Source organism: Pagrus pagrus (genome assembly GCF_965226575.1).
Source record: "Pagrus pagrus genome assembly, chromosome: 8".
NCBI classification, from domain to species: domain Eukaryota; kingdom Metazoa; phylum Chordata; class Actinopteri; order Spariformes; family Sparidae; genus Pagrus; species Pagrus pagrus.
Genome location: NC_140192.1, coordinates 11,589,545 through 11,609,305, shown reverse-complemented (window position 1 = coordinate 11,609,305; position 19,761 = coordinate 11,589,545). Strand labels below are relative to the sequence as shown.

Below are 19,761 nucleotides of genomic sequence, written 5' to 3'. Positions count from 1 at the left end.
TTTTTATTCAAGTCCATACAGTGTGAGGATGAAATTGCAAAAAACTTTAAATAATCGCGCAGTATTGTATCATACTTGTGAAGTTTGAGGGCTCAAACTTGCAGAACCGTTGGAACAATCCTTAAAGCTATTTCTGATTTTGAGTTGCAGCCTTGTGTGTTCTCATGTAAAACAATCATTACTGATTTATATTCACATCTGTTTCTCTTGTGTTTAGTCTCTTTTATTAGGGTAGATACCATCTGGCTGATTTACTGCAGGCAAGTCGTTCAGAAATCAATTAAACTACAATTCAAGAAGCAACGAAAGAAAGAATTCTTTCCCCCTCTGCTGGACATGAGCCGGCAGTGCTGCTCTCTACAAGCTTACCGACACATTATTCCTCGGCAGGAACAGTGAAAAGTTAAAGTTTTTCAAATTGTAATCAACAAAAGTAATCCCTTAGTTTACTCTTACACCAATTACATTTGATTATTTAAGGATTACATAGTTTGAACGTTCAGATTTACCGACTGTTAGTTAAATTGAGATAATCTGCTCAAGAGTGAAGAAAAGTAAAATAAGAAACAGCATCAAAACACAACAGACTAATGTTAAAAAAAGAAAAATAAATAAACCACAATCAAAACTTAAATAGAAAAGGTAGTATATACAATGTCATTAAAATGTAATCAAAGGTAATATTGCATCTGATATTGTAAAAGCAGTATTGTAAATACTAATGAACATTGAAAAAGTAATATTACACATTATATTGATATAGATGTATTACAGATGTTTTCAATTACAATATTATCATCCTCTCTGTAGTCATTATTAACATTAGGGAGTATGTTTTTTGGTAATGTTTGTGTCCCATGACTGTTTCATGACTGAGAAATCTAAACGTATCTCCATTTCTCAGCTTTGTTAAGCAGCCAGCTACACCTTCAATACAAGTTGAAGGCAGCAGCAGTTTTGTTTCTTGAAGTTTTTACAGGAAGCAGTTTTGAAAAGATTTTTTAAAACACAACAGATTCACTAATTGTGATGATAAATCAGTTAGACCAGAGGTATTGTAAAAATGATTTCCCAAGCTACAAGAAAATTGGATTCACAGTCTAAGAGTGTGTTTTTGTTTTGTTTTGTTTTTTTACCAGGGGGCACTTATAACATCTTTTTTATTGCTAACAGAATCATGATTGTTCAACTAGTTTGCATATAAAATAAAAATATATATTTTTTGTAATCCCCAAAAGGGTTAGAGTTGGAAGACAAAGTATAGCACAGTCAAACTTAGAGCTAGAAGGAAACAGAGAGAAAACTAGCAAAGCGCTCACATATATTAAGCCCAGTGTCATTATGAAACACTTTTCAGACTCTCGTATTTCTAAACATTTGTCAAATGTTGAAGCGATGTGGGAATGAGGATGTATAACTGGATCTGAAGACTGTGCTATCCATGTCTATGAACTTCAAACTGTGACCTGAGCAGTGGTCATGAGAGCTTTCATCAACTCTGTGTGGAAAATCCCAAGATCATTTATTGTTATGGTCAGTGCTATGTAGCAAGAAGTTTGAGGGGTAAATAATTGACCACAATTATGTGTGGAAACAACCAGACTGGACTTATGCAACAGAGCTGACTGATAAGCATACCAAGGTATTAGTGTGTGTGTGTGTGTGTGTGTGTGTGTGTGTGTGTGTGTGTGTGTGTGTGTGTGTGTGTGTCAATACATTTGCAATTCTGAATAATATATATCATTTTAGAAACATTAAGGCCCTTCAGATCAGTCTTTCACATGTATTAAATCCATAATGAATCATTTCGATTAGACAGTTAAAACAGTGATGATGCTTTTGATTATCACACTCTAACAATAACTTCCAGCTCGACACATAACTCAGTACGAGCCTTCCTGTCCAGATGTGGACCCTCAAATAAAATCATATAGTTTGACAAAAAGTAAACAAAACAAAAAACTAAAGATCCGATTACTAATTCAAATTAAACATAAATATAATTTAGCAGCTCCTTCAGTTCCACCCAGCTCACAGCTTTAGTTAACTTAAGGAAAACTATAAAAACTTGTAAAAAAAACAAACCTTAAAGCCCACTTACTAGCAGTTTTTTGGGGGGAGGCTTTCAACCACATCTCACGGTCTTCCCTAGCAGATGCACTTTGCTGAGTTATCATGGAATTAAAATTTCCAATGCAAAAGAAAATGTAAAAGAAATGCAAGATTACCATCAAAAAGCCTGACAAGCACAATCTCTGCTGTTTATGAAGGGGGATCATTGTTGAGTATGTATTTCCGGGGTATCAGAGCAGAGATGTTGACTACGACAAGATAGAAATCTGTCTTTTCCGACCGATAAGGAGGCCGTGCGACATCAAATTCTATTTATGTGGGCACTTCCGCTTGTACCTAAATTAGTGAATGACTAAGTAAGTAAGTAAATTATAATGTATTTCATTCGTAGTGAAACAGCATACCTGCTAGTATTCACAACGCTTCTACACAACACGGGTAGCTCTGTAGGTTTTTTACCAAAGCGGAAGTGAACGCAGATTCTCCTCCCGCGCTGCCGCATTCATCTTTGTATGTGTCAGGCACCGGCTTTTGGAGGACAGCTCGGTGGTCCGCTGAGGTTATCCACAGCATCATCGATCTGACACAACATCACAACATCAATAACACAACATCCCGAGACACTGGCTTCGGCATGTAGGGCGTTTAATGAGTACATCTTGGTATGTTCGCGTTGACTTCCTGTGTTTTCTCGACCTTTCTCGTTGTTTTTCTGAAGCAAATAATAAGCAAGCTGAGGAAAACTCCACTGCTAGCTAAATGCTAACTTATCTTCAGCAGCTCTTTTGTTTGCATGATGTGTTCACATCGAAATCTTCCACCGTTTCGCTTAGTTACTTAACGTTAGTCAACACCGACAGTGTGAAATAAAAGCAGCTGACAACAACAGATGTTTGTTTGATGGTATTGTTAGACGCACTGTAGCACATAGCCAACGTTAGCTAACGCCAGTTTATGATGCAGGTTACTGTTAGCAGCCCTTATTAAAAGGTTCATCTATGATATTTCGGTGTTATTAATTCTTAAACCGAGTAGAAGTAGCACTGATGAAGCTTGAAGCCTTGCCATAAAATGTATAAAAACCCACTAGGTGGCGTCCTGGTACACGTATAGGCTAAAGAAAACTGTTACCTCTACCTCTTTCTGAGTCACCCTTTCTGAACCTGTTAGTATTATTATAAATGCTTTATTTACTACCTACTAATGCTCTATAAGCCTGAAGCTGTCAATTAGGAAAACACTTGGGTTGCCATGTTGTGAAAAACCCTCTGAAAAACACTTGAGAGTGTTTAATAAACAATCAAGCAGTTAGAAATGTGAATTAATAAGTAGGGCTGGGCAATATATGTTGTTATCATGATATGAGACTTTATATCGTCTTTGATTGTCGTAATATGTCATAAATGTTGTCTTTTCCTGGTTTAAAGGCTGCATTTAAGTAACGTGATGTAATCTTCTACTTATTCTAATACTTACCTTTACCCTCTTAGTCATATAGTCCACAGTACTGATGATTACTGATCAGAAACCTCATTGTGTTAGTATTTTGTTAAAGTATCAATAGTCACCCCTACATTATTGGTACAATATTGATATGTAAGTAGGACCTATTTGGTCAAAAGAAGGAAGACTTCAAAACATCGAGGTAGATGTTGTATATGGTGATGTGGCCTAAAAATATCACAATATTATTTTAAATCCATACCGCCCAGCACTACTAATGAGTGAGTAGTAATGTTCATGGTTAACTTTCCAACGAGCCAGCAGCGAAGCTCAGTAATTCATGTGTAATTAAAAATGTTAATACGTTAATACATTGATTTTGGTTCAGAAGTTCAATGGTGAAACTGTCTATCTGAGCTCTCACTTGATAAACCAAAGAGTTAAAAATCTGGAGAGGGATGAAGACAACTTTTTTACTGAAAGTGCTTCAGGAAACTGCAACCACAGTATAGCACTGCATTTCATTATCATTTTACATTCACCTGTGGTGTGTTTGATAACCATAGAACAAGTGATAAGTGTCCTTTACCTCTTTATTTTTGTAGGTAAGACAGACCGACAGAGCCACAACATGTAAGAGCCTCTCAAATACAACATTTTGACAGTGGCATATCTTTTGAAAGAGTAATATCTTAATTTTTTATTATTATTTTTTTTGCTTTTGAAGGTCTGCGTTAAAACAACACATGTCACTTCCTGTGACGGTGGGTGTCATGTTGGTGGGCCTCCCATACTCCATCTCTGTTGCTGCTCAGTGGCTTTATGGCTGGCCCAGCAAGCCTGGATATAAGAAGTACATAGAAGCACTGAAACCAAGGTAACTTTGAAAATACTACTGATGTAGTTTATGTACTCACGAAGAAGAGCTGGTTATTAAATCCCTGTTTCATGTTTGGTTTCTCCATCAGGCGAATATACTGTTTGACCAGAGCTGTACTGGAAACTCTCAAATATCTCCAGTATGGAAGACTTTACTTTCAGTGGAAGTCGTGGTACAAGAATGATGAAAACCGCAAGCATTATGAAAAGGTGTGTTAAGGATAAGTTGTTCAATTCATTTGTTTATGTGTCTTTGTATGATAGCCATGAGACACATCCGTAAATATCTCAAATAATATAATCACACGGTTATGTTTGTCTCTTTCACCATTCAATGTCCCTTGAAAATTTGCCTGTTAAAGTTGACATTTTTGTCTGTCTGGACCCTTCAAAGGGCATCACATTTGGCCGCAGATGCAACAAGCTGGACTTGTACCACCCTCCAAATGCGGGCATGTCTAAAGATGCGCCTGCACCACTGGTGGTTTTCATCTACGGTGGTGCGTGGGGCTCCGGAGAAAGATCCACTTACTGTTTGCTGGCCAGGCAGATGGCTGAAGAACTTAGTGCAACGGTCATTTGTCCTGATTACGTAACCTATCCAAAGGTATGAGCTACAGGCGTTCTTATTTAAGATTTATAGCACATACTGTATGTAGAGCATGGATGACTGGAAGACAGAAGTACCTCTCAGAACTCTGTGAACTTTAGGTGAGAGTGAAACTGCAGTAACCCAAACTTCAGATAAGAAATGTAATCATAAGTGTGACTCTGGTATCTGAGCTGACAGCTGGTTTCATCTGATCGCCAGGGGAACGTTTTAGCGATGGTCCAAGATATTGCTGATTGCTTGGTATGGGCCCAAGAGAGTGGACCAAAGTTCAACTTTGACAAAGTAAGAAATCTGAAGTATTCTGTGGAAATTGAGGAAAACTGTCAGATAAAAACTGTTAAATCTGTTTCTATTTCACCAACAAATTAAAATACTTGTTCAGTTAGATATGTTTGTTTTACATCATTTTGACTTGAACTTGAACTTACCCAGTGTTGTTGGCGTCTTGTTTTCTGTCTTTTATAGGACAACATAGTGTTAATTGGCCATTCAGCAGGTGCACATTTGTGTGCTCTGACCACACTGTTCCTCATCGATGTAAGAGAGGAGCTTTTCATAGAGGCCAGCAAGCAGAGGGACGTTACACTGGCGTTGAGAGGAGTTATTGGTAAGGATCTCTGTACAGTGCATCACCAAGTTTCAATCGCAGTTGTCAACCACGTTTTACGCTAAAGAAAACTCGTTTTTTTGTGTTTCTGGGTTCTGAATTGTTGTCTTGTTTTTATCGTATGACCTGAGGGCAGCAAAGTTTAATTTGAAACACAGTCTGGTGAAGACTTTGTTAATCTCCGGTATTTCCTGGACAGGTCTGAGCGGTGTGTACAACATCATGGACCATTATGAGCATGAGCAGATGCGAGCAGTTGAATACGTCTCCACCATGCACAAAGCCATGAACGGAGTGGAGAACTTCCCGTACTACTCACCAACACACATACTGAAGGAGTTCAGCCAGGACAAACTGAGCAGGTGACACAAATAAAATGATATTGGATTTACCAACAGTGATGTTTATGAAATCTGTTGCATCTGTTGAACATGAACATTTTTCACCCACGGTCTTCTCTTGTTTTCTGTTCGGGCAGAGTTCCTCCGTTCGCTTTGCTCCACGGGACCAGTGACATTATTGTTCCTGTTGAATCTTCCACAAAGTTCTCTGAGCTCCTCACCTCGATGTCCATTAAGGCGTCGCTGTACCTGCTACCCAGAGTCGACCACACTGAGATCGTCACCGACCTCATGGTGTCAGACAGGCGCTTCTACCATCCAATCTACAGCTGCGTCAAACAGGAGTACAGAAAACTTATGGGAACCTGCTGACGTCCCATCAGATCAGAAAAACATCCATTCATTTTTAATATTTACTGATTGTGCCATAAACTTACTTTGTTTACAGTTTCCGCTCTAATACCTCAAAATAAATCATATTTAGCCTTGAGTTTAACTTTATGTTTTTGGTTGTTATTCCATGATAATGATTTAGCATCTGCACACTTCTATGATTGTATTTGAGTAAATTCATGAAATGCATGTGATTGATTTTTAATCTATAATCGAAAAAAACAACAACTTTGCTTTCTGGACTCCGATATAAATAACATCATTCTTATGTCATTCTTATTGGTGACATTATAAAGATTCCAGTAAAGTAAAATCAGTAAACATGAAGTGAAATCATATGTGAAGCAATAACAGTATTATAGAAAACAATTAAAGCACACTAATGCATACTACTGAAATGTCCAGGATTCATAACATGAAACGTTCTTGATTTACTGTAATATCTTGAATAACTGTTTAATTCTACACCAATTAAATCCACATGAAGGAATTGATAATTTTTTTTGCCTTTTGTCTTTATTAACTAATTAAGCATTTTACACTTGTCTTGTTGTAAATTAGACATTAGATTGCTATTGTTATGCTTAACACAAGTACAATGTTTGTTTTTAGCACATGCTCGTACTTTAAGTTTTGTATCTGAATTGGTTATACATATTACATACTACTATAGTAAATATATAGCATCAGTATGGTAGTAATCTGGTTGAAAACATTTAAAATACACAAGTACAATGTACAGAATTTATTGAGGGAAAAATCTAACTGTTAATGCAAAATATGAACACATTTACATCCAATCTGAACATATGAGCAAGAGAGTAGATGATTAATACATAAACATGTCAGCACTGAACTTGCTGTGTTCTGCTTGTTTGCATGTCGTTCTATATGTAGTGTATATATGTCATCACTGGCTTTAATGTCCTAACAGCTGCCTTTCTTTTTCCAATCTTTAAACTGCATGCCGTGTGACATATTGCTTTGTGCCCAGTTTTGTTCTGCTTGTTCTGTCTCTTTGCTTTGTTGTATTTTAGGAAGCCTTTTCAACACCTTGGCCCGGGGACCACAGATGAAAGAGAGCCTTTTGGCTAATTCTGGCATTTTTAAGAATGTATTACAATAGTAATAACAATATGTTTATTTATATAAAGCACCTTTCAAGGACAGACATTACAAAGAATTAACCATGTGTTTTATTAATTTGCCGTGTCCCCTCTTAGATAAACTAAATGATACATTTTACAATATCAGTGAAAGATGCATCTGTGGCTACAGACTGCTGTAGAGATCAACTGTAAATTGCTGTAATATTCATAATTTTCCTTTACAGATTAGAATGTAAGTGGTGCGTAGATTATACTAAACATAATCTACAATGTTTTTTCAAGTGGGCCGTACCATAACACTGAAATACTTAGGCTACTTCTACTTCTTTTTTAAATGCCACACTACTTGCCAACAATATGTAAGAAGTGGCCAGATGTCAAATTCTTACTCTAAACAAATATGGGGCAGCATATTACCAGAGTAACCCGCTAACTGTAACTGCCAGCTAGTTAGTTAGCTCAGTTAGCCATGCAGTTAGCAGTACAGAGTGGGAGCTCGGAGCACCAGGGGAGTTTCGGTGTTTACACCACCAGCACAGGAGATGCTACGGGGCTAGCTGGCTAGCATGCTAACCTAAGTGGATAACTCTGTAACATAATCAACACTATTGTTTTTTCAAACTCTGTTTATAGTTTTAGTCCATTTTAGGATGTTTTCAACTAAAATTTGCACTTATTGCACCTTTAAAGACAGCATTTGCACCATTTATTTTGTTCAATTGCAAGTCAGGATAAATGCAGCCACTCTGAAATTTTTAATTAAAGCTACTAAGTGATTTATTATTATTATTACAGCCACCAAATGACTGAACTGGGAATTTGATGAAGCTTTTCGAGTGAGACTATAATTGAAAACCTGTGTAACATCGTAACTTCCGATTAATAAATAGGCCCAGCACTTTCAGCTTGATTTATTTTGTGGGCTTGGCACTTACATGACGGCTAATAAAAGCTAACTAAGTCAGATTATTTATGAGCTATGCTGCCTATGGTGGTGTTTGGTTGAATTGACCTGCAGCACTCCTCCTCCTCCTCCTCCTCCTCCTTCTACCTCTTCTTCTTCTTTCGTTCTTTCGTTCATTCTTTCCTTTTTTTTCTCCTGCCCTTCTTCTTCTTCTTCTTTCTTTCTTTTTTTCTCCTGCCCTTCTTCTTCTTCTTCTTCTTCTTTCTTTCTTTTTTTCTCCTGCCCTTCTTCTTCTTCTTCTTCTTCTTTCTTTCTTTTTTTCTCCTGCCCTTCTTCTTCTTCTTCTTTCTTTCTTTCTTTTTTCTCCTGCCTTTCTTTCTTTCTTTCTTTCTTTCTTTCTTTTTCTTCTTCTTCCTCTTCTTCCTTCTTTCTTTCTTTCCTTCTTATTCTTCTTTCTTTCTTTCTTTCTTTCTTTCTTTCTTTCTTTCTTTCTTCTTCTCCCAATGCTCCCCCTTCTTCTTCTTCTTCTTCTTCTTCTTCTTCTTCTTCTTCTTCTTCTTTCTTTCTTTCTTTCTTCTCCTCCTCCTCCTCCTCCTTCTCGCTTTTATTTTGAAAACTGAGATTAACACGCACTCGCCCGCGCACGAGGCGGAGTTTACGGAGGACCCGCAGCACGGCGGAGCTTCACAGTCCAGTCTGTCTCTCAGCCTCTCTCTCACTCTCACACCATTTGCTGGGACTAGTTAGCGGTGGCTGTTGTGTGTCTGACGGTGCTGAGGCGTGAAGAAGTGAGCGCAGGTCTGTAAATATGTAACCGCTCAGTGCCGCTAACATTAGTGTTTCCACCGGGAGAAGAAGTAAGATGGACACCCAGAAGAAGTTGTGGCTCCGCGGTCTGCTCTGGTGGTCGCTCCTGCTCGAGCTGGCGTCCGGAGGTAACAATACAACTTCTTGTTTTCTCAATGAAACAAGCGACATGCACTCATAAAGAGAGATTCACGGTGCTTTCTGTGACAGTTTGTTAATTATTTCATTTGACTGGTTAACTTTGTCGAGTTTGTTGCAGTGTTTGTAGTTTACTGGGGAAACAACTTCACCCTGAAGGCTACTTCCCAGGTTATAAATACCTATTTCAATGGTCGTAAACATTACCATTTGCCTCTTCTTACTGGCTGTGATTTCCTTCACATGCGGACTACATCTGTAATACTGTAACATCATGAGTGTGTGTCCAAAGGCAGGCAAAGTACCATTTTATATATGTTTTCTGTACGTGCTGTTGTAGTTCACAGGTCTTTAAATGCAACACCTAACAGTATTGTGACTGAGGACAGGCAGGTCCAGCCACAGAGTCTCTTTTTTTTCGGCTTTTACTGATGTTTTATTAAATTAATAAGGCTAATAACATCAATATTTACCTTATATAAATGGCTGGCATTAGACTGGATAATGTGTGCATGCATGGTGCACACACACAGGATTACAGTTTATTAGAGGCAGCAGCAGCAGCAGCAGACATGGCACTGTGATGCCCACTGCACTGGAAGAACTATCCGCCTGTGACAACAGCAAATAAAATCATAGAGAGGGACAGTCGTCGCTGCCTTGTGAGGTCTAAGGTGGATTATTTTTTTTTCCAGCTGCAGATGTACATCATATATATCTGTGTGTGCATGCATTAGCCTCTCTGGTTGATTTGATCCTGGGCATGTGTCATCTTATTCAGCATTCATCCCTGCTTTGCCCCCGGGGATAATCAAGAATTATTTCACCATGACTCACACTCACCATATCCTTCATTGAAAATAGTTACAGTAGAGACATTTGTTTTACTTCAGTGCCTTTCAGATCGTGTGCATCCTACGTGCTCCCGTATAAGCCTCTGCTGAAACATCCACGTCCAAGGCTGTGGACAATGCATCAGCAACAGAGAGTCACGACAGTCACCCAATTTAAAAAAAACAAAAAAAAAACAAGCAAAGAGGCACTTCCGTCGAGTTGCATCTCTGATTTTGATGTATAAACTGAGCACACAGGCAGTGACAAGCACTAGTCGTACCCCTCAAATTAACTGTGTTCGCTAAAAGGTCAGCAGCTTTGTTGTTGGGAAATCTCACCCAAAAAATGTCCCCGGCGTAGAGAAAACTGCCCCTGCAACCATGTAGATTACAGAACACCCTCCAAACGCCTCCTGTTTCTGTCTCCTGAGGCACACAGTCAGGTGTACACGGGTATGTTTATCAGAGGGCATTGTTTCCAGGCTCTTTCATTTACATACCCTCCCCAAAATTGGCCGTGTTTCAGCATGTGAAAAGCTGAAGCAAGTTTTCTTCCAAACACTTAATTGACCTCATTGGCGTGTTTTTTGACAGCACTCGAAGAATCCAGTCCCCTACAGGGCAGTGAACTGTGTGGGAGACCCTTTAGTTTAAACTAAACATGACATTCAATGATGACGTCATCGTGACAACACTAAAATACAATTGAGCGTGCATGCCCATCCTTGTGAATTTAAGGGAAAAATGTCATTTCGTTCCTCTTGGCCAGTTGTTGGGAATGCCTTCCCCCCCTGTTATGTACACAGAGCCAGTCAGATGAATGAACATGTCGTATAAATGAGAAATAAAGTCAGTCTGACTCAGGGCCACAGCGAGGATAGGTAATGCTGGATGCTGCGCGTGTCTGCGGGCTGATATATTTGTTTATTTCCGGCTGTAACGGTTGTTAAACGCACATTACACCTGACGGGTCAGTTAATGACAGTAAATTTAATTTAATCAAACAATAGAAATTATTTTTTGGTTGTGTGCACAAATATGCATGCGAGCTGGCTACAGTGGGGAACATTAGATGGGATCAACCATCTGAGGTTCACTGAAAAACATGTGCAGCTACTGAGACACTTTTGTTTGTGATAAACAAATTAATGCATCTTGGTCAAACGACCTGCGCACTTTGTTTACAGCTATGCTTTTGGTAAGATATTTTGTCATTAATAATTAAAGGATTGAGGATTTGAGGACTGTGAGTTAATTATTCATTCAAAGTCACTTCTCAAACAAAATATTCAGCAGTTCAAGCTGCTTTATTGTGAGAATCTGCTGCGTTTCTTCTTCTGTGATTGTAAACTTAATAACTGTTGGTTGGACGTAACAAGACATCGGAAGATGTCACGTTGGGATGTAGGAAATTGTGATTTTTCGCTATTTTCTGGCATTTTAATACAAAATAATTCATCGACAATTAGAGAAAATAATAAACTTTAATTGTATATGTTAAGGATAACAAAATATGACATCTGTACATGGGCAGTTGAGAGTTGGTACTTTACCATTCAATGCTGAATATGAGTTAGAAACAGAATTTTTTTACATGGATGAATATGTTTATGTGTATATATATATTTTGCACATACATATATATTATTAGAAAGTATGAGATCGTATACATGTTATCAGAAGATTCATTATTTTTGATGCAGTTGATCTTCGTTATCTCTCTGCAATCAGCTCCTGTTGATTGATGGTTGTATATTGATGTGCCTGAAGCGTTAATTTACATGCTTTACTGGTTTAACTGTGTTAATTTGTACTGCCCCGCCCATACGGATTGGATTTGGTCAAGCTAACTACCCATTATGCATTAACCCTTTTGAGAGTGAGAACAATGCGTTAGCTCACATTAACTGAATCTATATTCCCCATTTCATCACTTTGGCCCATTAACAGTCGTCCATTTTTTCGCCCTCAGCCATGAAAGATAAATACATCTAAATTCATCTGACATGTTTTTTCACAGAGGCGTAGATGATTGTTAACCTTTTGAGGAAGCGTGGGACTCATTAGAAGATGAACTGGTGGTGCCTGGGTACAGAGGCTTTAGATGATAAAGCTTCAGAGCACGTTAGCCCAGATTACAGGGTGATGTGAGATGGCTGGGAGGTGAGGTAGAAGAAACAGCTGGGTCCGTCCGCTGCGCTCTTCCTGGAACATGGGGCCAGAGACAATGTGGGGACGTCAGAGCGCTTCATGTTCAGGTTGAAGGTTCCTGTCAGGGCAGGACAGGCCCAAACATGTCTGACTCCCTCCGAGCCACCTCCACATCCAGTTTGTATACAGCCTTTGTGGCATTAAAGTCAAATACCTTTAAAAATCAGCGATGTCACTCCTACAGTTTTGGACAATCCAGGAGGAACTTTCCCCAAACACAACAAACGAGCGGAAACATAAACCTGCAATTCAGGCGAAATACACAGGCTTTTGTTTCATCCTATAGGCGATTATTATTCAAACCCTTTAATGCATCATAATTATACTCTTGTGCTATGCTAGCATGTAAATCATCACGGTTGAGTACTCAACTGGCCCACCAGGAAGGCTAAACTCAGCAGAACCAAAGAGTCTTAAAAACATTCCTTTAAATCAGGTGAGGTATAATTTGCGCACAGTGTTAGAAAGCTGTGTGTGTGTGTGTGTGTGTGTGTGTGTGTGTGTGTGTGTGTGTGTGTGTGTGTGTGAGCATGCTTTCCACATACACACAGTCTTCTCCACTTGTAAAGAACAGCCAAGATGATAATTAGGCTGGCTTTTATATCTAAATGTCACATGTTGGCTATAATAAGACCACAATGCTTGACTTGACTTGCTCTGCGCTTGCTGTTTTCACTGCTACTGTACTTTCCGTTCCAGTTTTTCTTCATACTCATCTCACTTTCAAAGCGTGGGTTCAACAGCTGCCAAAAGACTGTGAACACCATATTTGAACACATATACATTCTCCCTCTTGTTCTCTCTTTCCTTTTTTTTTTTTTTTTAAAGCATATCTCTCTCCAATCTTTCCGTCTCCAGCTTCCTTCTATGGCGATGGCTTTGTACAGCTCAAGGCAACGGAGTCGTCCGACCATAACACACTCCGCATGCGCTTCCGAACCTCCAGCACCAACGGCCTGCTGTTTCTCGCCGCTGGCCAGACCGACTTCTTCCTACTAGAGCTCCATGCTGGTCGCCTGCAGGTGGGTACATCCGTGGCCCCGGCACATGAGTATATGTGCTCAACCATACATGAGCACACACATGCACATATATGTACAGGCTTACAATACACACAGATCTCTGTGCTTGACCACGCACGCGCATGAAAAGACACACACGCTGACCACCGTAAGCTATTGCTCTATCTCAGTTGACAGTGTCAGTCTCTCAGCACAGTAACACAAGCAGACAAGCCTGCGTGGTGTCAGCTGAGTGTTTACTCCATACCAATCACTTGTCACAGTGGCATCTAGGATATTATGAAAGCAGCAGATCTGTGTTTTATTGTATTTGAGTAATCGTTTGATTATTGACTGATAACATTATGATATGTATGTTAGTTAAATTTTTCTCGGATTATGAAAACCTTTCAATCTAAGAAGTGTGCTGCTTGTATACTCTTGTCTGGTCCTGTAATCACTTTATAATATAATGTAATATATATTTTAGATTTTGATTATTTGTTATTATTAATCATTATTCCATGAAATGACATATAATTATAAAAAAATGACTGACTCTATTCAAAATATAATTATATAAAACCATACAAAGAACCAAATCCTCATTTGAGAAGCTGAAGACAACAAATGTTTCCCATTTTTGCTAAAAAAATCACAGAAATTACAACTTTTCTGTTGAACCATTAAACGACTAAACGACTAATAATTTTAGCCTTAATATAAAGATAGTATTCTTTACTTTGTGCAGTATTTTTGTTATCAAGACTGCGATGATGCTGTGTCGCTGTGCAGCCATAAATGTGTCTGCTGAGTGACTACACTGGCTTGACTCAATTCAAACACAAGGTGTACCCCTTAAAATAGGCCTTCAAAGCTTAGTCAGGTGAAAAGAAAGACGTTGAAATTCAGATTTACAAGGTACTGAATTCCATATTAGAGCCTAAACTATGATAAGACCGCTTTAATGTCAAAATTCAAAGTGTGAAACTGTGTTTCAGCAGTACAATAGATCAACTTTGCCACAATAGTTACCATACAATAGCATACAATATACACCTTTCGACGTTAATTTCTGATTTAATTACAAATATGTATACTTTGGGCACACTTCAGAGATTAAGGATGGGTTTGTGTCCCAAGTGGGTGTACTATTTTTAGCCCACAACACAAGCCTTGCTGGGAGGATTTAAGGGTGAAATACATTTGTCCTTTCAAGACTGCTTCTCAAGCATCCTGTAAGCAGCTCTGCCAAGATAAATCGGCATACAGAATGGACAGATGTACTGTAGGAAGCCTTTTTAATATGCAGACACATTCATGAGAAACACAGTCCTCAGATATGCATTATAGCTTTTGTGCATCAAACTCGAGAATTCCTCGTGACTAAGCTTCTATTCGTGTTTGACTTGTGCTACCGGGAATGAATCACTCTGTCGACTGTGTTACATTGTCGTACTTCAGTGAGCACGAGGAGTGAACTGCTCTTCCCTGTTCCTTAAACTGGCACAGGTCACCAAATATTTTTTTTGTTCACTTGCACAAGCTATCCTCGGGCTTGGGGTCTCATTCCATGTGAGTCAGTCATGAGTGTTTGCTCCCTGGAAACCCGTGCATGAATTGCGGGGACTCAGCAGCAAGCCTTGACAAGCACGTCATCTAAATGCAGCAGTAGTTTGAGATGGTGACATGATGCTCTGAGGACGTAGCTAAAGGCAAAGAGATAATAGTTCTCTTCCTGCTTTAAATCACAGAGAAAGCTCAGTGTTATAAAAACAATGTGACATCACAGTCTAAATCCTGTGTTTTCCTTTCCACGTGTCACAGTGTCTACAGTTAATCCTTTAATTCCAATAAGTCATAATTTCATGACTTATAGAAAAAAAATATTTAAATGCTTAATAAAGAATAGTAATGATATATTAATATTTGTATATGTTTATAAAAGAAGTAAGTAGGTGTTGTAAGTAGGTATAATGTGTACAATGTTCATCTTAGTTTAATATGACCTCATATGGTGCTAGATAAAAAAGTTAAGGAATCGCTAAACTCACTACATTTCACCCCCAGCAGGACATGAACATCCATCAAATTATTGGCAGTCCATCCAATAGTTGTTGAGACATTTGACTCAAAAGCACAAACATCAACCAAAATTTCAACCAATCAAGATATTTCAGTGTAATGAACCAACTGACCAACACTATTATTCTTAGAGACATGCTGTGAACGTGTCAAACAATAACAGTAATCAAATCTAAATTGGGACATCACAAAAAAGATATTTTCTAAACTGGTAAACCAGAATTTAAATTGAATTTCTGCTCAGATCAGTATGTGCATTTATATTTTGTTCCTTGTTTATTCTCTTAGCTGAAGCTTGACCTTGGACCGGGGGAGCAAGTGTTACAATCAGAGAGAGGCTCTCAGCTCAACGACTTGGCCTGGCACTCTGTGGAGATCTACCATGTGCAGCAAAATATCACTCTGACTGTAGACAAGAACTCTCATACCAGTGCAAAGATGCCTGGCTCCCATCACGATCTCCAGGTTTTAGATGGTATCTATGTGGGAGGCTCAGGAGGCCTGGATAGAAGTTACCTCCCCAGAGATCCGATTGGCTTCCGAGGCTGCATGGAGGATGTGGTCTTCAACGAACACGACCTGCTGTCATCACTGAGGCCATACACTGGATTTAAGAATGTCTATGAGGTGTCTTTAGGCTGTAGTCCTCAATTCTTTGCCACAGAGGAGGACCCTATCAGCTTCTTCAGCTCCAGGGCTTATATTTCTCTTCCAACATGGAGCACCCAGCAAGAAGCAGTATTTGAATGTGTTGTCCACACTTCGGCAAAAGAGGGAATTATTTTGTACAGTTCAGCCAGAGAAGGGGACTTTGTTGCTGTGGAGATTCAGGAGGGTTTGCCAGTGGCCATTGTTGGAAAAGGTGGAACGAAAACCGAGCTTCGCTCCCTCACATTCATCAGTGACAGGAAATGGCATTCTATCAAGTTGAATTTCAGTTCAAAAAGCCTTGAGCTCACTGTTGACGGAGAAATGGTGAAAAGCAGCATTAGCTCTCGTTCCAAGGGGCTTCAGCTTAAAGGTTATCTTTTTGTTGGAGGTATTGATGACAGCACCAGAGCAGAAGTGAGAAAGGCCGGACTTGTTTCTGTGTCTGGAAGACGAGTCAGAGGAGGCTCCTTTAAAGGATGTTTGAAGAGCATTGAAGTTAACAAAGTGAAGATGGGTCTGTCCAATGCTGTAGTCACCAAGGATATCTCAGTTGGTTGTGAGCCAGAGAAAGAACCAGAACCATCGACCACAATGAGTCCAACAAGTGCTCCAAGATCCTTCTTTCACTTGGTGACACCAACACCGTCACTTCACATGTCCACCTTAGCAAGAGGCATGGACCGAAGGTATGGCTCGAATTTTGTGCAGCTCAAAAACCTTGTGGTCCAGGAAGGTGGTCGAGCATCTCTCGAGGCCAAACATGTCAAGGTACTTCTAGACTTCAAGAAGCTTGGCATTCGACAGTCTCAGATCATGTTCAGAATTCGGGAGCAACCAATTCGTGGTCAGATAAGGCTTGATGTTGATCAAGATCAAGAGGAGAACACTTTCAGTATGTTGGATCTTTGGCATGGACGAGTGATGTATATCCATGGAGGCTCTGAGGAACCAGATGACTTCTTCATGTTTTCAATTTATTCCAGCAGTAGAAAGCAAGTTCCTGATTATCTGAAGGGCAACAAATTGTACCGCTACAATATTACTGTGACACCCACCAATGATGCACCTGAATTAAGTCTCCCTGAAGGAAATCTCTTTGTCCTCTTGGAGAACACAAAGAAACGTCTCACCACAGATATTCTGAAGGCCACAGACATTGACAGTCCCTCCACCGACCTTGTCTTTTCTGTGCTCGGGAGCCTTAACGCTGATGCGGGATATTTAGAATTAGAAAACAACCCTGGCAAGGTAGTGACCTCATTCTCGTATTTAGACTTGGAGGAACTAAGGGTGTACTATGTTCACACAGGGGTTCGAAACTCAAGGATAGTTCTTAGAGTTAGCGATGGGGAAAAGGTGAGCAACACTGTGGTTCTTAGGGTCATGGCTGTAGCGTTGGAGTATAAGATTGCCAACAACACAGGCATTGAGATTGTTCAAGGAGAGTCAGCTATAATTGGTTCAAAGCAGCTGGCTGTGCAAACCAATGCTGTGAAACAAGTTGTAGACATCCGCTATGATGTTATTGAGCCCCCTCAGTATGGAGAACTCCAGAGACTTCACTCAAGTGGTGAATGGAGGCATACTGACTCGTTTTCCCAAAGGCTTCTAGAAAAAGAGCGCCTGAGGTATGTTAGCACTTTTCAAGAAATCCAGACATCCACCGCCAATGATTTCTTTAAGAGCAAAGTTAATGTGGCTGGAAGGGCGACCACTGAGATTCTCTTCCCAATCACAGTAAAGTGGGTGAAGTACCACTTAGTGAGGAATGTCATGATAGACATTGATAAAGTCAGAAAAGTAACGCTAAACTCTGACCATCTTTTCGCCACAGCCGAAGGTGTGACAATCTCAGAGGATGACCTTTATTTTCGGGTTCTCACAATACCAAAGAAAGGTAAACTCCTGCTCGACACCACAGTCTTGAAGAAGAACTCAACCTTTAGCCAAAGAGATGTGACAGATCTAAAAGTACATTACGAGCTAGTCGACAGGCCTTATGAGGATACCAGTGACAGGTTCAAATTTCAGCTTGTTTCCAGACATGCTCAGTCACAAAACTATGATTTCCAGTTTTCCATCAAAGCGGATGTCAACAGTGTGTTTACGAGAAATGATGGCCTCTCACTCCTGGAGGGAGAAAGTAAACTTATCACAAAAAATGAGCTGTTTGCGGAGACTTTGAGTACAAAGGATATGTACTACACAGTCATAAACAGCCCCAAACATGGAAAGCTAGCCCGTATTAGTCAGTCAAATTCCAATGCTAGCTACAACAATATCTTAACCTTCAGTAATCAGGATATCTTAGAGGAACGTATAATGTACATCCATGATGACAGCGAAACAACACAAGATGAGTTCACTTTCATAGCCTCCACCAGCCAAGGGTTCAAATCTTCCATTGCAGAAGATGAAATCGGCTCCAAAGAAGGAACATTCAATATTTCTATCCAGTTACTCAATGACCAAAAGCCGGTACGTGTTATTGATAAAGTTTTCCATGTAGTAAGGGATGGACAGAAGTTACTCACTATAGAGGATTTGCGTTATCATGATGCAGACTCTGACTTTGATGATGGCCAGTTGATTTACACTCGACGTGGGATCCCGATGGGAGACCTAGTGCTGGTTAATGACACTACTCACCGGTTGTTCCAGTTTCGACAGAAGGACTTGGAAGAAAAGCGAGTGTTGTTCATTCACAAAGGTGTGAGCACTGGCAGGTTTGTGCTCTTTGTCTCCGATGGAAAACATTTTATATCAAGCCTTTTAGACATCAGTGCACATGACCCTTTCTTGAGGGTTGGCAACAACACTGGCCTCTTGGTTCAGAAGGGCCAATCAGTAACCTTTTCTCCTAGTAATTTTAGTGTCATATCAAATTTGGACATCAGAGATGACCAGGAGGTCGTTCTCAAATTAGATGAGGCTCCAAAGTATGGAGGACTTTACCGCAGTGAAACAAAGGTGGACTCATTCTCACAGGCTGACTTAAAGGATGGGCTCATCTCGTATAGGCACAATGACAGCAAACACCTGGGAGACCATTTCAACTTAACAGTGAAAGCTAAAGGTCTTCAGCTTGCAGTAAGGATTAATGTGAAGGTTTACCTGGAAAGTCATCAGAGGCCACCTATTGTGCAGCATCACAACAGCTTACTGGTAGAAGAGGGAAAACCAGCGAAGATCGACGAAACTAAACTAGAGGTGAGTGTTTTAGTAGACAGACAGGCGGATTGACGTTTCATCAATGTTCATGCAGCATTTATTTTCATTTAAACAACATGATGGCTATTTTGAAGACAGATGCTCTCATATTTTATTCAACTTACAGAATCACATTTTTTATTAAGATTTTAAATACCATTGTGACCAAATTTTCTTTATTTTTTAAAATTGTTTGAACAGTGATCACACAATTGTATTCTCTACAGAGGATAATACTGATGAAAATTCTAGTTATGACATTAATAACAATTAGGGATTCACAATGGGCTGGGCAAAATTATTATATACTGTATATGGTTATCATAACATGAGATAGTATATCATCTTATATTTTGTACACCATTGTATCGTGTAAGTATAAGACTTATCTTTTCCTGATTTTGAAGGCTGCATTACTGTAAAGTGAACTTATTAGATACATTATTATTTAATTAAATTAATG

The 19,761-nt window shown here is 39.4% G+C and overlaps 2 protein-coding genes across 2 annotated transcripts in view; both read left to right on the top strand.

Annotated features, from left to right (window-relative positions):
* The first annotated feature begins 2,601 nt into the window (after positions 1-2,601).
* LOC311260725 (uncharacterized protein) lies at positions 2,602-6,850 on the top strand. The gene is made up of 9 exons (XM_084358895.1): positions 2,602-2,735; positions 4,122-4,149; positions 4,244-4,393; positions 4,485-4,605; positions 4,790-5,002; positions 5,207-5,290; positions 5,474-5,615; positions 5,815-5,977; positions 6,094-6,850. Coding segments are annotated over exons 2-9 (1,110 nt in total). The 5' UTR covers positions 2,602-2,735; positions 4,122-4,147; the 3' UTR covers positions 6,329-6,850.
* A 2,224-nt stretch (positions 6,851-9,074) lies between these two features.
* cspg4ba (chondroitin sulfate proteoglycan 4ba) overlaps positions 9,075-19,761 on the top strand; it is a 29,116-nt gene continuing 18,429 nt past the window's right edge. Inside the window, exons 1-3 of the mRNA XM_084359257.1 lie at positions 9,075-9,297; positions 13,210-13,373; positions 15,726-19,298. Coding sequence (XP_084215383.1) covers positions 9,225-9,297; positions 13,210-13,373; positions 15,726-19,298 — 3,810 coding nt within the window. The 5' untranslated portion in view covers positions 9,075-9,224. The remainder of the gene's footprint in view (positions 9,298-13,209; positions 13,374-15,725; positions 19,299-19,761) is intronic.